Source organism: Microcaecilia unicolor, chromosome 3 (genome assembly GCF_901765095.1).
Source record: "Microcaecilia unicolor chromosome 3, aMicUni1.1, whole genome shotgun sequence".
Lineage (NCBI taxonomy): Eukaryota > Metazoa > Chordata > Amphibia > Gymnophiona > Siphonopidae > Microcaecilia > Microcaecilia unicolor.
The window spans coordinates 296,113,568-296,132,316 of NC_044033.1; the positions used below are offsets into that span (position 1 = coordinate 296,113,568).

The 18,749-nt window shown below is 48.5% G+C and overlaps 1 protein-coding gene across 3 annotated transcripts in view; it reads right to left on the reverse strand.

Annotated features, from left to right (window-relative positions):
• Nucleotides 1–18,749, reverse strand: part of TNS2 (tensin 2) — a 336,420-nt gene that overhangs the window by 61,004 nt on the left and 256,667 nt on the right. For all 3 annotated transcript variants that reach the window (XM_030198195.1, XM_030198196.1, XM_030198194.1), the window contains exons 21-22: nt 15,799–15,885; nt 4,559–4,690 (exon numbers count right to left, since the gene is read on the reverse strand). In XM_030198195.1, the coding sequence (XP_030054055.1) occupies nt 4,559–4,690; nt 15,799–15,885 (219 nt within the window). The remainder of the gene's footprint in view (nt 1–4,558; nt 4,691–15,798; nt 15,886–18,749) is intronic.

An 18,749-nucleotide genomic window follows, 5' to 3' on the forward strand; every position in this document is an offset into this window, starting at 1 on the left:
TCCAATTCCTGGCCTAAGTAATTTATAAAATTCGTTACTGAGGCCATCCGGCCCAGGTGCCTTCCCCAGGGAGCTCTGCTGCACTACCCAATCTACTTCATCCTCTGTTATTTCTGCATTTAAGATCTTTAAATCTGCAGTTTCCAACTTTGGTAGTTCCACACTGCCAAGATATGTTGCGCTCGGAGTTACCACCTCTGATTGCAGTTTATACAGTTGTTCATAAAAGTGCCTAAAGATCTCAGCTATCGCACTATCCGTGTGTTTCAGCTCTTTTTGGCTATTAGCTAGTGAGAGCACTTTTCTGGACCCCACCTGCCTTTTCAATAGTCTAGCCAGAAATCTCCCTCCTTTATTAGCAAATTTATAATACATATTTGTAATACATTGCGGATTTTTGCGCTGTCTGTTGCAGCAGTTCATTTAAGGTTTGCTGCGCCTCTAGTAACCGGGCTCGCGCTTCTGGTGTGTGTGTATGGCCATATTCTCTCCTTAAGGTTGTTACCCTCTTCTCCCATCTCAATACCTCTCGCTTCCGTACCTTCCTTTGGAAACTATTATAGGCTATTGTCTCACCTCGGAGAACCGCTTTCGCGGCTTCCCAAAAAAGCACCGGATCATTCCTATGGGCCTCATTTTCCCCTTGATACTGTTCCCATCTAGCCTTTAATTGTAACTGAAATTGCCTATCTCGATAGAGGTATGTCGGGAAACGCCAAGAAAAGATTCTCTGCGCCTTATTATCCAGTCGCATCTCCATCGATACCCAGGCATGATCAGAGACAACTATTGGTCCAATCGCAGCCCCTTGCACTTGTGTTAACAATTCCCTTGCAATCCATATATAATCAATACGGGACAGTGTGGAGTGGGCTCTGGACAGGTGCGTGTAATCTTTTTCCAACGGGTGCAAAGTTCTCCAGACATCTATCACATCCAACGCCTCCTCCAGCAACCCCAACCCCCTCTGGCCCCTGGACAGCTCCCTCCACGTCGGCCTAGACCTGTCTAGTAGCGGGTCTCTGACCTCATTAAAATCGCCACCCATCACCACAAGGCTTTCCCCCATGTCTTGCATTCTGCGCAAAAGCGTCTTGTAGAACACCTTCTCAAAAGTATTGGGTGCATATATATTACATAACAGCATTGATTGCCTCTCTATCTCAAGAGCCACCAGTACATACCGCCCTCTAGTATCCCTTACAGTTTTCCGTATTTTCACATGCAGCCCCTTACGAATCAATATTATCACTCCTCCTTTCCCTCCTACTGCCGGGGAATCTATGACCTCACCCACCCACCATCTCTTTAGCTTCTCGTGCTCTATGTGTGTCAGGTGCGTTTCTTGCAGGAGAGCTATTGTCGTTTTCTGGTCATTAAGGACCTTCAAGATTTTTTGCCTCTTTATTGGGGAATGAATGCCCCCCACATTCCAAGTCACTATCTTTAAGTTTGTCATCCTTGCTTACTGATGTGTGACTCCATTTCTGCCTTCCAATTTATATACACCCCGGAGATGTCCCAGCCTCCACCTCCCGGGTACAGTTCTTTATCCGCATGTCGCCCACCACTATTATCAGACATCCACATCTCTCTTTCACACTTCTCACGCATCCACATTTGCCCCTTCTTCTTAACCCTTCTATGACCTACCCCTCGAATCCTATTCCTCCCTCCCCTCTTCCCCTTAGTCCCTTCCCCCCCCCCACTCCCCCCCCAATATACTTTACCCCCAACATGCCCAAGGGCAAGTGAGCTTCCGTGTCCCCAGGATTAGGACACTTTCTTATTGCTCCGAGGGCTATGACCCTCTGATGTCCTTGTCCAGTGAACAGTCTGCGCTCAACTACAACCAGAAAACCTTTTGGCTCGCAACGACGAGCCATCATCAACATGTGTGTCAATCAACGCAAAGTCTCCTCCATATTTCTGCAGGCTTTAACCCCCACCGCTCTGTCGCCCTTTCGTCTTGATCTGCAGTTCAGTGTTCACTTCATCCATTATTCTCTCCAGGCGCTCCACCGTCTGCTCCTTTCAGTTTACCCACGAATTCTTTAGCCTCCCTCACTGTTTCAAAGAAGACTGCTTGACCATTATTTATCACCTTCAGTCTTGCTGGGTACAGGAGACTAAACTTATATTTAAGATCAAACAAAGCTGAGCAGATGGGGGCAAAGTCCCTTCTGGCTGTAGATACCTTCTGTGAATAGTCTTGGAAACATAAAATTTTCTTTCCCTGGTATTCCAACTTCTTTCCTGCTCTCAGGCTCTGCAGAATCTCCATCTTGTGAGCATAGTTCAGGATCTTTAGTATGGTCACCCGTGGTCTCTCCGCGTTGTCACGTCGGGGTCCCAGCCGGTGTGCCCGTTCAATTCTCAGCTTTCCTTCAAGACCTGGCTGTTCCAACGCTCCCGGCAGCCATTTTTCAAGAAAAGCACCCAGATTTTTTTCCCCGGCACTCTCTGGGAGTCCCACCAGTCTCAAGTTGTTCCTCCTTGAGCGGTTCTCAAGATCCTCCAACCTCGATTCTAGTTCTCCCAACCTACGGGTCATTTTCAGGTGCTCTTCTGCTACTTTCCGGATCTCCTCCTCCGCCTGCCCCACTCTCTGCTGTACCTCGTGCAATTCAGTCATCAGTGTGGTTTGCCTCTCGTCCATGCCATCCAGCTTATCTATGATCAACTGCATTTTATGATCGATCGTCTGCTCCACTGCCGCCTTCACTTCTTCAGTGATCTCCGCGGCCCAAAGTGAGCTAGGCGAGGGCGAGTCTGGCGCTCCTTTATCCGCCATTTTGTTTTCTCCGGGGCGTGCTCGGTCTTTAGGCTCTTTCCGCCCTATTTTTGCCGCCATGGCTCCCGGTTCTCGGCTGTTTGATTCTCGCCTGTGCAGGACACCCTCCCGCTTCCAGATTAGCGCTTTAATTTCGTTTAGGACGCTGATTACGAGTGCGGATCACTTCGTGTCCCGGAGTAGCTTCACCTTCCGCCTCTCTACTCCATTCCCCAACCGGAAGACGCTCCAAAAAGCTTATATTTAAAAGCGCAGAAAACAGGCGCTAATGTGTGCTTCAAGCATGTTCCTCTCCATGCTTTCGCTTCTACAGCATGCATATAATTTGTATACTATTTCCTTTGAGCACTGGCAAGCTAGTTTTCTGTGGTATTAGATTTACCGTGGGAGTTCTGAGCATCAGCCCGAAAGTATATAACAGCCAGGCTAGCCAGGAATGAGAGTGAGCAATGGGAGCTATGCGTGGGGGCAGGGCCGCCGAGAGGGGAGGGCAAGATTCCCCCGGGCCTGGCCTCCAAGGGGGTCTCGGCGCAAAAAAGCCACTTTCTTCAGGCTTCCAATATGAGGCACAGGGCAGAAGGCTGGATTTGTCTCCTGCTCCTGTGCACCAGGTCATCTTGTTAACTCTGTTCTGCTGGCCACCTTCAATGTGAAGTACTTCCTATGTCCACATAGGCAGGACAGGAGGGAACACAGCAGGAAGAAGGACCTGTGGCCCGCAGGGCAGAGTTAACATGATAGACTGAGCGAGCAGTAAGCTACTGCCAGGGGGGGGGGACGGTGGGGTGCCCTCAAGATTGCCTGGGGCCCGGCTTGGTCTCTTTAGGGCCCTGTGTGGAGGAGAGTGCCAGTGGCACCCTGTTTAAGCACCAGAAAGAACCGCTTTATGTGTACTGTTGAGGACCTGTCACCCCCTATTTCAAAGAGTGCATCAGGTTGGAAAAATGAGTAAATAGGACTAGAGAGCTGCACTGGAACGGGATGAGTGGGAATTCTGCGGGGATCCCCTCCAGGTCCACGGGGATGGATGCAGGTCCTGCGGGATTCCCGCTGAAGTGTAGCGCCAGGCCAGCCTACCTATCCTTTCCTTGTGTTTCTAAGCTAGCTTAGCAATTATAACAGTACTAAAAAAATTCATGGATATGGTTGATAGCGTTGAAATCCCCATAAGCACTGAGAGGGGAAGTTATCAACATGGGCTACTGTTAAGTTGGGTTATTTTACGATGCCGGGTTATTTTAGTACAGGTTCAGGCGGGGATGGAGAAGATTACTTGTGGGGACAGGCGGGGGGATGAAAGAGATTCCAGTGGGGATGGGTAAAATTTCTGTCCCCGTGCAACTCTCTAAATAGGACCCAGAGTTAGGCTATTAAAAAAGACTTACCCATTCAGTTCAAATTTTATGTTTTTCATGGTTTTGGTATATAGTATACCAAAGTAAACAGTTAATTCAAAGGAAAATGTGAACATCTCTCCACCAAAATAAACTGATATTTACCAGGAAAAATAGTGCTTTTTCCCCCCCATTGATTTTCTCTTGGATTTCACATTCTTGAAATAAACACTGATAAGTTTATGCGAAAAATAAACTACCATTAAAAACTGAAAACAAGGATCCTTAGGAACAGCTGAGGGCATTGGGTGGAGGGTAGGAAGAGGGGCAGCATGCATAGAGGGGAATGGAAGAGGATTCTTCCTAATACATGATTGACAGTGCATTGGGTGGAGAGTGGGTCTGTTATTGCAGGGAGATGGATTCTCACCTTTACAGGGCTGATTGAGTGCGCTGAGTGGAGGTGTGGCCACCTTCAGGGCCAGCCCATAGGCTCCTTGGAAGGAATTACTGTCCCGGATCAGAAAGGAGCCTGGATCCTTATCCTTCAGAAGAGCAATGGCTGGCAGCAAGAGAAGAAGGCAGTGAAATCAACCATTACAATGCTTATGTAAGGCCCCATAGAGTCCTGCATCAGATCAGGGGAAGATTCTGCAGAAAGGGTTACAAAGTTCTGCAGCAATTCTGTACCACACTGTGCATATTAATAATGTAAATTTTACACTTGGAAAATGGAGGAGCAATGGGGGGGGATCTATTTGAAGTTCTAAATTGAAAACTGTTTTGCAATTACCATGTTCTTTGTATGTTTGCTATTAGATTAATAAACATGAGTTTAAAAAAAAGTAGTTGTCCAACTATTGTGGGGTTGGATAATTCAGTTTATCCGTTTTCATTCTTTTCTTTTTTTTTTTTTTTTGTCTTTTTCAGTTTTTACCACTTTCCCTTTTCAGTCTTTATTCTCCCTTTTATAAATCTTGCTTCTCTCCTTTATCATACATTCACTATTTTTTGCTTCTCTCACCCTTCTATGCTATCCTCCCTGCCTATCAGTGTCTCTCCTTCCTTCCCTTCTGTAGAATATTTCCTAAGCTACTCCAGGAAGACCAAAGACACCCACCGGGCACACTTTTGCATTTGCAGCTTCCCCCCTCAAATAACCTGGTCTATGAGTATATATGATCTTAGAAGACATCTTTAAGATTTTAAATGTACATTTCTCTTTCAATGGAAACCAGTGTCATTTGGCCAGTGACAGCTGAGCATTCTCCTCCTCACCACTTTCATCTGAAACTGTGCTGCCATATTCTGAATTGCCTGTAACTTCTAAAAAAAAATTTGACTGAAAATCTGATGTACAAAGCATTGCAGTAATTCATAACACCTGAGTTCAGGGTGGTCTCAGGGGACTGCAGCAGTCCTGCCCTTGCAAGGGTTTCCATGATAACAGAAAACCTGTGTGGAAGAAGGGAGAAGGCTTCTGCAGAGCCTGAGACTGCATTCTGGATCCGAGGCCCCGCATTGAGCTTTAAGTTGTTATGGTTGCTGTTGCTGCTCCAGAGCCAGCAACAGGCCCAAATGTGAAGTGAGAAGGGAAGATATAACAGAGGTCAATATTGAAAGTAATTTAAATGACCAGAAATGGCTCCTGGCTGTTTAAATCATTTGCTTGGGGCAGTGGCGTTCCTAGGGGGGCTGGCACCCGGGGAGGATCGCCGATGCGCCCCGCCTCCCGGGTGCAGCGCCCCCCCCCCCCCCGATGCAGCGCCCACTCCCCCGGTGGAAGAACACCCCCGCGAAGGAACCCCCGCCCCGGCCGGGTGCATGCCGCCGGGGGGGGGGGGGGTGCCGCACGCGCCTGTCCTCCGTTGTTCCATGCTTCTTCTCTGCCCCGGAACAGGAAGTAACCTGTTCCGGGGCAGAGAAAAAGCATGGAACAACGGAGAACAGGCGCGCGCGGCACCCCCCCCCCGGCGGCGTGCACCCGGGGCGGACCGCACCCACCGCCCCCCCTTGGAACGCCACTGGCCTGGGGATAACTGTGGATATTCAGCAGTGCTTAACCAGATACAGCTGCTGAATAGTTAACTCTTTAGCCATAATTCTATATTCTGTGGGCAGTCTGGGGGTGGAGTTGTTGTTGTTGTTACATTTGTACCCCCTGCTTTCCAACTCATGGCAGACTCAATGGAGTCAGCACTTAAAAGGGATATCAGGTGAGTTCCCACCCGGACGGTTCCCACCCACCAATTCCCACTAAGGACTCTCCCCCCCCCCCCCCCCCCCCCCCCGGTCATTTCCCACCCTCCCTAGCTTATTTTATTTTATACCAACCATAGTATCTTTCTTGTATTGGGTCCCATCCTGGTAGTGCTTTTTTTTTTTTTTTAATGGCATCTAGAACAAGGAGGTTAGAGCAGCATACGGATGTACACAGAGGCCGTATATGAACAGAATAACTTTCTATAGGTAGAGTAGTAATTTGTTATAAATTGTAATCAGTGTGTCATTTTGAGGGGCTGAATTAGATTGAAACCTAGTTTGAGGATGTATGTGGGGACACTGCCCCCCCCCCCCCCACATGAGCTGTAGTTTGTATTTATCTATTTATGTATTTACTTCTTTATAACATTTAGATTCCGGATTAAACATGAATTGGGCTGAAACTTTGTTTGGGGGGTGTTGGGGGGGCATAGGTAGAGTAGTAATTTGTTATAAATCGTAATTAGTTTGTCATTTTGAAGGACTGAATAAAATTCAAACCTAATTTGGGGGTGTGAGCCCCAACATAAACTGTAGATTGTATTTATCTATTTACTTATTTATTAAATTTAGATCCTGGATTAAGAATGAATTAGGTTGAAACCTAGTTTGGGGGTGTGGGGGGGGGGGCATTGTGCCCCCCACAAATGAACTGCATGTCCTGAAGGGGAAAGGGATGTGTAAAAGATAATGCTGTGGGGGGGGGGGAGGTGAGGGGGTACTGCCCCCCCCCCCCCAAACGATCTGGAAGAGAAAAGGGAGGGAGATTACTAGCCTTGTGTGTTTTGCATTTTTTAGGTAATGGGAGGGAATTGTCCTCCCTGGTGTGGTGGGAATTGTCCTAGGTGGGAATTGTCCAGATGGGAATTGGTGGGTGGGAACTGTCCAGTTGGGAACTGACCTAGAACCCTTAAAAGGATAAAGTAACTGCATAAAAAGGATCACATAAAACACAGTCCTCTCTTTATGCAGTTCACCTGAACCAGTTGAGTGCTGAATATCGCAGTTAAACAGATATTGGCTGATATTCAAAGCGAGTTAACTAGCTGAGAACAGCCATTGACTGGTTAACTTGCTTGTGAAAGGCTATCCGGCCATTTTCAGCAGCACTTAACTGCTTCGCAGTGCTGAAATTGACCAACGGTTAGCAGCAAACTTCAATCCAGCTATGTCGGGGGCATTCTGGAGGTGGAGTCTGGTTATGTCCCAATATTAAGATATAACGGGTCATGCTGAGCAGATAAATGACTGCGTAAATAGCAGTCCTATCTTTATCTGCTAACCCGGTCGGTTAAGTCTGAATATTAAACTTAACCAGTCATGCGCTAGCCGGCTTAAAAAAAAATTCAATGCCAAACACTGTCCACTGCCGGCTGAATATCGGGGGAGGGGGGGGAAGAGATAAGTTTTATCCAGCTGTGTATGCCTGGATATTCAATGCCGGTGCTAAATGTTAACCGTCGCTGACTGAATATCAGGCCAAAGTGTAGACAAAATCTCTGGTGACACCAGAATGAGGCTTGGAATCAGTGGTGTGCTGGCAAATTTTTAACAGCAGACTCTCTCTCCGGATATAGCCAGCCCTGCAATTTGTGGGAGGGGGGGAGGAACAACACATTCCTCTCCCTCCCCCCATGCATTTGCACTAGGCACACCTTTGCTGGCAGGGATGCCGAGCCCCACCAGACAAATAAATGGACTGCTGCTACTCCCTGCTTGTTTCCGGATCAGCGCGTCATGCGCGAGAAATCCCAGCATGGCATGCTGCTCAGTGCTGGAAACAAGCAGCTGGGGAGCAGCAGCACTCCATTTATTTGGCTGACGGGGCTCGGCATCTCACCAGCAAAGTGAAAGGGAGTTCAGGAGGGGGCCCCGAGCCCAGACTTTGGGAGGCGATTGTTAAAGCAGCCACGAAAGCCTACTTTAACAACTAGCTTCCAAAATTCTTAAAACCTTAACAAATGGCTCTCGCGAGCCGGCTCCATCACACTACTTTTTGGATTGTACTGACAGCAGCAACTGAAACACCAGACTGAGGCTTTGAACACTCACTGATTGAATAGTGAATAGAGTACAAAAAAAACATAGGAGGCTGTCGAGAAACTGAGGGCTGCGAGCACATAACTAATAGTGCAGGTACGGGTGAGAATGGAGGAGATTAATTGCAGGGATGTAATGGATCTTAGCGGGGGGTCACGTGATGTCTGCTACCTGGAAGGCAGCAAGAAGGAGGCTCCGCGCCCAAACTGCCAATTTCTGCTATTATTACAAGCTTATAGGGCTCAGGTATGCGGGGGACTCACTGTCTGAGAAGTGGGCTCTGCCTGGCAAATACTAAAAGGGAGACCCTCCCAAGGTATGCCCTCACGAGCTCAGAGAAAGTCTTCAAACCCTCCGAGGAGCAGCCTGCACAAAATGGCAGGGACACAGCCTGCACAGGTCGCACTCTCAGACTACAGAGTGGGCGCAGGAGATTTCACGTTCCATCTCTGCAGCCCTGGAAGATAAGCTAAACAAACTGCAATCGGCAGTAGATGAAATTATTGAGAAATCTGACTCACATTCAGCTCGCATGACAGAAGTGGAACAGCGGATCTCAGCCAGAGAGGAGGAGGTGCAGCGTACCGCCATGGAGATCGCCGCGCTTCAAAAAGAGGTCGAGGAGATGCGAGAGCGTGTGGAGGAGCAGGAGAATCGCTCCCGCAGAAATAATTTGCGGGTAATAGGCTTGCCTGAAACCGTGGTGGACAAGAGACTATACGAGTTTTTTGTTAAGTGGCTACCGGAGCAGCTGGGCCTGGAAGAGCAGGGAGGCTTTTTCTGCTGCGACAGAGCGCACCGAATTGGACCATGTGGCGAGAACAACAGCAGGCCCCGAACGGCGATTGCCCATTTCGTGAACTAGCAGGCAAAAGAACAGATTTTAAAAGCCTCAAGAGCACAAGAGAAGCTAGTTTATGAGGGGCATCGCCTACTGTTATTTAATGACTATTTGTCGAGAGTGGCACTTCTAAGGAAAGCAATGGTGCCTACGTGTTCTGCCCTTTACAAAAAGGGGGTGCGATTTGCTTTATTATATCTGGCCAAGTTGCAGATCTGGGCTGATGGCAAAGTAATTCTCATTAATGATGTTGTGGCAGCGAGAGCTTTCTTGGACAAATATAACAAGGAGAAGGGGCCAGGTCCAGAGGCACCGGAATAACAGGGGGTCCACGGAGCAGGAGAGAAGTTGATTTAACAGTTATGACCTTGCTATTTCTATCGAGGACAGAGGATTAAAGCCTAGCTGAGCGAGGAACTACAGTGATAACCATTACTATGAAACTTTATGGAAATCGGAGAGGCGGTCAACATATTGAGTCAGGCTGGCAAGTAGCATGACCATATGCAGCACAAGAGAGTAGCCGCTTTGGAAAGTTCTCTTTATACCTATGTTTTTGGTATCTTTAGGGGGTTGAAGACAAGTTATTGGACATTAAATGTTAAAGTGGAAAGCCTTGTAATATTACAGAATTATCATGTTAGGGCAGGGGGGAGGGGAGTGGGTTGCTTCTTCTTTTGACTGTTGTGGGTAGGTGAAGGATGCGGGAAGGAGATATGGAAGGGAAGGGAGGGGAAGGGGGCTGAATGGAGGGGGACAGGGGTGGAAGTGGGGCAAAGGGTGTGGGTGGATGTATGGATGGGTGAATGAAGAATGTATGTGGGGGAGTGAGAAGGATGACAGGGGTAGGGGAGGGGGTAAACTCATGGCATATCTGGCCATTAAGGGGTATAATGTCTTCGAAAGGAATGGGGGAGGAGTGAGAACAAGAGGATGTTGTACTACAACTGACAGGACCGTGAGCGGGAGGAGACCTGGGCCTCGCGGGTTATGCTGGGAGACCAGCGAGGTGAGCACGGAGTTTGCATGTGATGAAGACCATATAGGTTCACAGCACGGGTAGTTTGAAATAATCACCCTTAATGTTGATGGGATACACTCCCCGATCAAAAGAATTAAAATCCTTACGTGGCTGAACTAGGAGAAGGCAGGCATTGCATATCTCCAGGAGACTCACCTATCAGCACTAGAACACCAAAAATTGAGGAGGGATTGGGTGGGGGAGGTGGGTTATGCAGCTTATAATTCTAGACAGAGGGGGGTAGCTATCCTAATTCACAAACAATTACCTTTTAACACCCATAAGGTGATACAGGACAAGGAGGGCAGATATGTGCTGATCATAGGTGAGATTTGGGGACAAAAGATCACGCTATGTAATGTCTACAGACCTAATGTATACTCTCATAAATTTTTCTCAGAATTGGTGGCAAGGGTGGTACCTTACTCTGACTATCAACTTATAATGGGAGGGGATTTTCATATTGTGGCAGACGGGAATTTGGAAAATAAAGGGGTCAACTTTGTTTCTTCACAACTAGGGTTAGTAGATATATGGAGACTCCTCCATCCACAAGATGAGGAATTCACATTTTACTCCCACCCACATGGGGTATACTCACGATTAGATCACCTGTTAGTAGGGTCTCCGATGGTCTCTAGGGTCACAAGAGCAGAGATAGTTGATAATGTGCTAAGTGACCATCTGGCAGTGGAAGTAACTGATTCCTTCGCGGCAGAGCCGGGCAAAAGGATATGAAGTGGAGGAGTGGCCTAGTGGTTAGGGTGGTGGACTCTGGTCCTGGGGAACTGAGGAACTGAGTTCGATTCCCACTTCAGGCACAGGCAGCTCCTTGCGACTCTGGGCAAGTCACTTAACCCTCCATTGCCCCAAGTACAAATAAGTACCTGTATATAATATGTAAGCCGCATTGAGCCTGCCATGAGTGGGAAAGCGCGGTGTACAAATGTAACAAAAAAATATATGGAAATTCTCACCCTCGCTGATTAATGACAGGGAGTTTCATGAATTCCTATGAGCCAAATGGCTGGAATATCAGAGCCATAACCAAACACAGGAGGTAAATGCGGGGACGTATTGGGAGGCATCTAAGGTGGTCATGAGAGGACACATTATAGCGTACATGGCGGGGAAGAAGAAAAAGAGGGAGGCAGATTTACTGAAACTGTCACAGGAGTACCATCAATTACGAAGAGCGCATATGCTGCATATGAGAGTGATCCATATAAGCTACAAATGACACAGGTTAGGAAACGGATAGATGACATATTGACCCAGAGAGCGGAGAAGGACGTATACTTCCAGCGCTTTAGATTGTTCAAGTGGGGTAATAAGGCGGGAAAATTAATGGCAAATTTGGTGAGGCCGGTGCGCAAGCAGCAAAGTCACCTCTCATATTAGGGATGATAAGGGGACCGTGTATACCAAGGAAACCAATATCATGCAGCAATTTGTCAAGTATTACAGTTCCCTATACACAGCCAGGGACTTGGATCTGAAGCAGTGTGAGGCGTTCTTCCACGACATACAACTGCCAAGCATCACGGAGGGGCAATTAGATAAACTAAATGAGCCAATAACGGAGGGAGAAATTAGGTTGGGTATTAAATTCTTGAAGCTAACCAAGGCACCAGGGCTGGATGGTTTTGGGCCTGAATACTACCGCATTTTAACTGAATTAGTGGCACCACCCCTGGGAGCCTGGTTTAATGGGTTAGTGGAAAAGGGACTGACCATACAGAGTAATATGGCTCACATAGTACTTTTGCCAAAACCAGGCAAGGATCCGGCACAGGTGGGCTCCTATCACCCTATCTCTTTATTAAACCAAGATGTAAAATTCCTGGCAGCCATACTGGCCAGACGAATAAATAAGGAACTACCTGATTTGATTAATGAAGATCAAGTGGGCTTTGTCCCAGGCAGGTACGGATCCATGAATATTGTGCGGGCTATGATGGCTATACAAGAGTGTAAGGGTAAGGGGGGGGGTTGGAGGCCATTATAGGGTTAGATATGGAAAAAGCTTTTGATACTATTTCGTGGCAATACTTATTTGGGACCTTGGGGTGGTTCAGCATTTCAGGAGTGGTAGTGTCTTGGATCAAAGCGTTGTATAATCTCCCCACGGCAAGGTTGTTGGTGTATGGAAAACTTACAGAGGGCTTCCCATTGCAGAGAGGTATGAGGCAGGGGTACCCACTCTTTCCTTTCCTTTTCTTGATGGCAATTGAGCCATTGGCCATAAAGATACGTAGTAGCAGGGATCTTAAGGGGATAAGGGTGGGAAACAGGGAGCTTCGCCTAAATTTATTTGCAGATGACATATTATTATATGTGACAAATGCTCTGGCTCTGATAGGGGACTTCGGGGATCTTTCGGGATTGAGAGTTAACTGTTCTAAATTGGAACTATTGCCACTATCGGGACTAATAGGAGACCCTGGGATGAGTGGGCTGCCTATTAAGCCAGTTAAGGGAGCAATGAGCTACCTGGGAATCTTTCTTAGTACAAATAATCTAATCTTTTATAAGAGAAACGTGACTGATCAGTTGGAGAGAATTAGGCAATTATGCGATAAATGGAAGGAACTACCGCTCTCCCTGATGGGATGAGTAGCTCTAGTAAAAATGATCTTTATTGCCTAAGATCCTGTATCCGCTTCAAGCAGCTCCCATATGGGTCCTAAGGATGGAGGAGCGGTTGTTTTGCTCTATTATCCGAGCCTTTATCTGGTTCAGGAAAGGCGCAAGGATAGGGTATTTTAAGCTCATACTTAAAAAGGAATGGGGAGGTTTCGGGCTCCCTGACCTTCGTCTGTACAATGTGGCAGCGCTGATGCACTTCATATTTGAGGGGATGGAAGGGCAGTACCGTTTTTTACTTAGAGGGGGATTAGACGAGTGGAGTTACCCATGGTCTTCTATAAACCTATTGCATATGGGGTCTAGTAGCAATCCTAGAATCAATTGTAAATTGGAGCTTCTGAGACCTTTTGAGGAGGGCGTGGATGTGGTGGCAGGGGCACCAGCCGCGGTCTCCAGATGCATCTCTTTTTCTGGGGATGGTGGGAAATGAGGCGTTCCAGTCAGGTATGGGGTTACCGGTGTTTAAAAAGTGGAAAGAGAAAGGGTGCTGGAATATGGGCCAACTATTGGTAGAGGAGACAGAATCCTTTAGCACTTTTGAACAATTAAAGAGGAAATGGGATCTGGCAAATAATAACTTGATGCAATACCTTCAGGTTAGTCACTACTGGGCAATGATAAGGGCAGGATATGGAGATTCGTGGAACTGGGCAAAATGGATTGGATTCTTCTATGCATACCTAGTAAGCTGAATGGCTTATCCACATGGTATAAGATCTTAAACACGAATATGCCCATGGCGGATATGGATAAGTTAGCAGCCCAATGGAATGGGGAACTCGGTACCCAATATAAAAGTCAAACATTAGGGAAACTATTCTCCACACTATATGACATGGTTAAGGCAGCTGATCTGCAGCAGATGCAATATAAGATATTACATAGGGCATATATTTCCAAAGCAAAAGGGGTAACTATGGGCCTATGGAGGGATGATCAGTGCAGTAAATGTAAGAGAGGCAGGGGAACAATTCGCCACTCCTTTCTGGAATGCCCGGCTCTGACAGTGTGGAATGAAGCATTCCGGATACTTAATAACCTTACGCAAAGAACACTGGAATAGAATTATGCAACCTTGCTACTAGGAGACCAGTCTCTTTTAGAGGCCCAGGGCCTGACGAAACAGCTTAGGAGAATAGTGTATGTCACGTTGTTATTGGTTAAGAAAACTATTTTGCACTTTTGGACTTCTGATGAGAACATCCCAGGGGAGGCATGCAGCATAAGGATGCGGGAAGTAGGCAAACACGAGAGGCAGAAGTACTCCAAGTCCACCAGAACGGAAAACCGACACTATGCCACACTGTGGGAAGCTTGCTTGAACATGCTCACATCAGAGGGAAGGGGGGGGGGTGAGGGGGGTAGTTGAATGCTGGGATCTATGGGGGGTGAATGGGGAATGAATGTTGAGTACTGGATGAGGGGCGTGTGGAGTGTGGATGGGAGAGGAAGGGGGACAAGGGTGGAAAAATAAAATTCAGTGCAGAGTGCATTTCACATAAGGAGTTCGTGTTAAGACTTTGGAGTTATAATTGATTCTGTTGGGTTATGCTTGTATTGTACATATTATGAAGAGCAAATGTGCTTACACTCTATATTGTGTGAATAAAAATAAAATAAAATAAAAAAAGGAATGGATCTTAGCTGTTACGGATAGGTATGTGTTAGATTCCATTAGGGACAGGTAGGGATGGGTGAAATTTCTGTCCCCGTGCAACTCTCTAGGCAGAACTTCGCAGCACCACTAGAAACTGAGAAGGGGGTTCAATAATGAAGGGAGAGGAGCTCTGGGATCTAAATGTTGGGAATGCTTTACATGCAAAAATTGGGTAAGCAATGGCTTTTAAGCTACAATGCTGGCTTCCTTATAGTCTTGGGCCATAACCCCAGACAGCTGGGGTATCAACAAACAGTATTTACTCCATTGTACCGCAGTCTGTGAAAATTAGTTGATGTTTGAATATTGTGGTGGGGTGAGGTTTTGCCAAAGGGATCACTGAAAACATGTCTGACTGGCTTTAGCTCTCTGAAGCTGCATAGGGGTGTGAAAGAAACAGTGGAATCTGTTTCTCCATTGGAGATCCTGCTAGCTACGAATGCGCACACTGAGTGCCATACGTGTTAAAACTGGCAGTAGATCAGAGTCTGGGTCATATGATTTTCAAAACCAGTCAGCAGTACTGCTTCACAGGGGCCGTAGCCAGACCTCAGCGGGAGGGGGGTCCAGAGCCCGAGGTGGGGGGGGGGACATAGTTTAGCCCGCCGCTGCCCCCCTGTCACTTTCGACCCCCCCCCCCCCGCCGCCACTGACGCCAACCCCCAGCCACTTTCGACCCCCCATCCCGCTGCCGCCGCCCCTCCCCCACCACTTTCAACCCCCCCTCCCACCGCCGACCCTTCACCGCTACTTTCGCCTCCCCCCCGCCACCGCCCCTCCCCTGCCACTTTCAACCCCCCTCCCGCCGCTGACCCTCCCCGGTCGCCACCGCTGTCGCCAGGTACCTTTGCTGGCGGGAGTCCCCAACCCCCGCCAGCCGAAGTGTTCTTCAGCGCTGATCTCCAGCGTGTTCGCTGATCTGTTTCTGCGAGTCAGGACTCACAGAAACAGATCACCGAACTCGCTGGAGACTGGTGCTGAAGAGGACCAGCTGGCGGGGGTTGGGGACCCCCACCAGCAAAGATACCTGGCGGGGGCTGCAGGAAAGAGTCAGCAGCGGCAGGAGGTCGAAAGTGGCGGGGCAGGGTCCGTGGCGGGGTGGTGTCAAAAGTAGAGGGGGCCAGGGCTAAATCTGTGGGGGCCCATGCCCCCACCTAGCTACGCCCCTGCTGCTTCAACACAGCCACACCATCCACCTACCCTGGTCCCGGGAGATGCTTGGCTTGTACCAGAACTTGGACGTGTCCTGCACAGACTTAACATTTATTTGATTCTCTTGCTGTAGGTCTGCAAAACACACAAAACACAGGCAACAATGGTTGGTATCAGAAGCTGCAGCTACAAATGACAGTGCAAGATGAAGCTGGGTCTGGGGCCATCCTCACTGTTGCAGGTTTGGATTCTATTCCTACCTACAGGGCCGCCGAGAGCCAGAGCCGGGCCCGGGACAAGGCCGCCCCTGGGCCCCCCCACCCACCCCACCCGAGGTCATCGTCGCCGTCCCCCCCCCCTCCCCCGAGGTTGCCGGGGCCCCCCTCCACCCGCTACCGGGCCCTGAACTAACCTCAAACGCCTCCTTCCTTTCCTTTCCTTTCACCACCTTCGCGGCAAGCATCAGCAGGGCAGACCTCTCCTTCCTTCCGTGCTCCGCCCTCACAGACATTACGTCAGGTGAAGGCGGGACACGGAAGGAAGGAGTGGCCTGCCCTACTGCTGCTTGCCGCGAAGGTGGTAAAAGGAAAGGAAGGAGGCGTTTAAGGTTAGTTAGTTCGGGAGCGACGGCGGGCGGGCCTGACTGTGGTGGCGCCGGGCCCCCTCCGGAGACCCGGGCCCAGGGACTTTTGTCCCCCCTCTCAGCGGCCCTGTCTACCTAGCCCTTATCCCCGGAGTGCTGCTAAAATAGACAGGAACCAGGCCACTGTAGTTAATTTATAAAGTCAGGCTGGCTACCCTTCCTAAGAAGCAGCTGGAGCAGAGGTTCTCAACCCAGTCCTTGGGACACATTTAGCCAACCATTTTTGGGGATATTCACAATGAATATGCATGAGATAAAACTGCATGCACTACCACCATCATACACACATTTATCTCATGCATATTTATTGTGGGTATCCTGAAAATCTGACCAGTTGGGGGTGTCCTGAGGACTGGGTTGAGAACCACTAATCTGGAGTAGTATACAGACCCTTGGTATTTGCTCCCATTCCTGGAGGGCTGCCAATAGGTCAGGTTTTCAGGATATCCATACCTACTGCCTACACTGCAAACAACTCTCTCATGCATATTCATTACCTCCCCAGAAAAGTAACTACTTATACTGTTTTCTTATACGACTTTATTTGTTTACAAAATATTTTTTTAAAATTCTTCTGAATGATAGATCTAATTATACCTCCCCTTGCTAATTTTAACATATAAACTCATACATACCAGTGGCGTAGCCAAGGGTGGGCCCGGATGGGCCCAGGCCCACCCACTTTGGGCTCAGGCCCACCAGTAGCAGCACACCTATGATGTGACTGGCAGGGATCCCCAAGCCCCAGCAGCCAAAAACGCCCAACAACTGTCCCTCCTGCATACCTTGTAAATAGCAGATCTTTGCCTGCAGCGAGTAGCAACTGATACATACTGCTCGCACCGGCCCCACAGCCTTCCCTCTGATGTATTCCTGCCTATGCAGAAACAGGAAGTTGTATCAGAGGGAAGGCTATGGGGCCAACATGAACAGTGTGTATTAGTTGCTGCTCGCTGCCAGTGAAAATCTGCTATTTCAAAGGTATGTGGGGGAGGGGGATGTTTGAGAGACCATATGGAATGCAGGTGAGAGAGGGTGAGACCATATCACTTGTGGGACAAGGCGGAGTTCTGCCCACCCATCTTGGGCCCAGGCCCACCCAAAACTGGGTGTCTGGCTACGCCCCTGATACATACTCACACTGACCACTCAACCACTATACTCATGAATTGAGGTTGAAGGGGGGCAGACTCAGGACTAATGTCAGGAAGTATTTTTTCACAGAAAGGGTGGTGGGTACATGGAATGCCCTCCCACGGAAGGTGGTGGAGATGAAAACGGTAATGGAATTCAAACATGCATGGGATAAACACAAAGGAATCCTATTTAGAAGGAATGGATCCATGGAATTAGCGGAGATTGGGTGGCAACATCGGTAACTGGGAAGCAAACCCAGTGCTGGGCAGACTTCTACGGTCTACGCCCTGATTGTGACTGAATAGATATGGATGGGCTGGAGTGTAAATTTTAAGGGGCTTTGATGTTAGCTTCAGAAATTTTAGTACAAGAACAGTTCTGGGCAGATACCTATGGTCTGTGCCCTGAGAAAGGTAAGGATAAATCAAACTCGGGTATACATATAAAGTATCGCATACCATGTAAAATGGGTTTATCTTGTTGGGAGACTGGATGGACCGTACAGGTCTTTATCTGCTGTCATTTACTATGTTACTAACGTTAAAATAATTTCTTACTCGTTCTCCTGAAGTAATGATGTTTACATAAATGCAAGCTACATTCAATCTACTATAATAATTCACACCTCCAACATTCTGAAGCTGACTCCGTGGCAGTGAAGCCGTGTAGTGTTTGTAGGGTTCGTAATCGCCCCGCCCTCGAGGGAACTCTGTATAGTTGCCAGCCCCCGCGCCTCCCTCCCTCTCTCTCTGCCCTTCAAGCATGACCTGTCCTCCGGCAGCCCCTAACCTTCTTAAGTGCTAGCTATATTTTAAAAATTCTTACCTTGGGGTGCTGTGTCCACAATGAAGGCAAGCAGCGCTTCAGACTACCTTCGCATGTGTCTCAGCTCTGCCTCTGGTCCTGCCCTCTGAGACACATGCGAAGGCAGTCTGAAGCGCTGCTCGCCTTCACTGTGGACGCCGCACCCCAAGGTAAGAATTTTTTAAAATACAGACAGCACTTAGGAAGGAGAGGGGCTGCCGGAGGACAGGTCATGCTTCGAGGGCAGAGAGAGAGAGAGGTAGGGAGGCGCGGGGGCGTGGAAGTCGGAGGAGAGGGGGGGCATGGACCTCGGAGGGAGGGAGGGGACGTCCTGCAAGTCAAAGGGGAGGGGAGGTCCTGCAAGTTGAAGGGGAGGGGGGTCTGGAACTCGAAGGGGAGGGAGGGAGGCACGGGG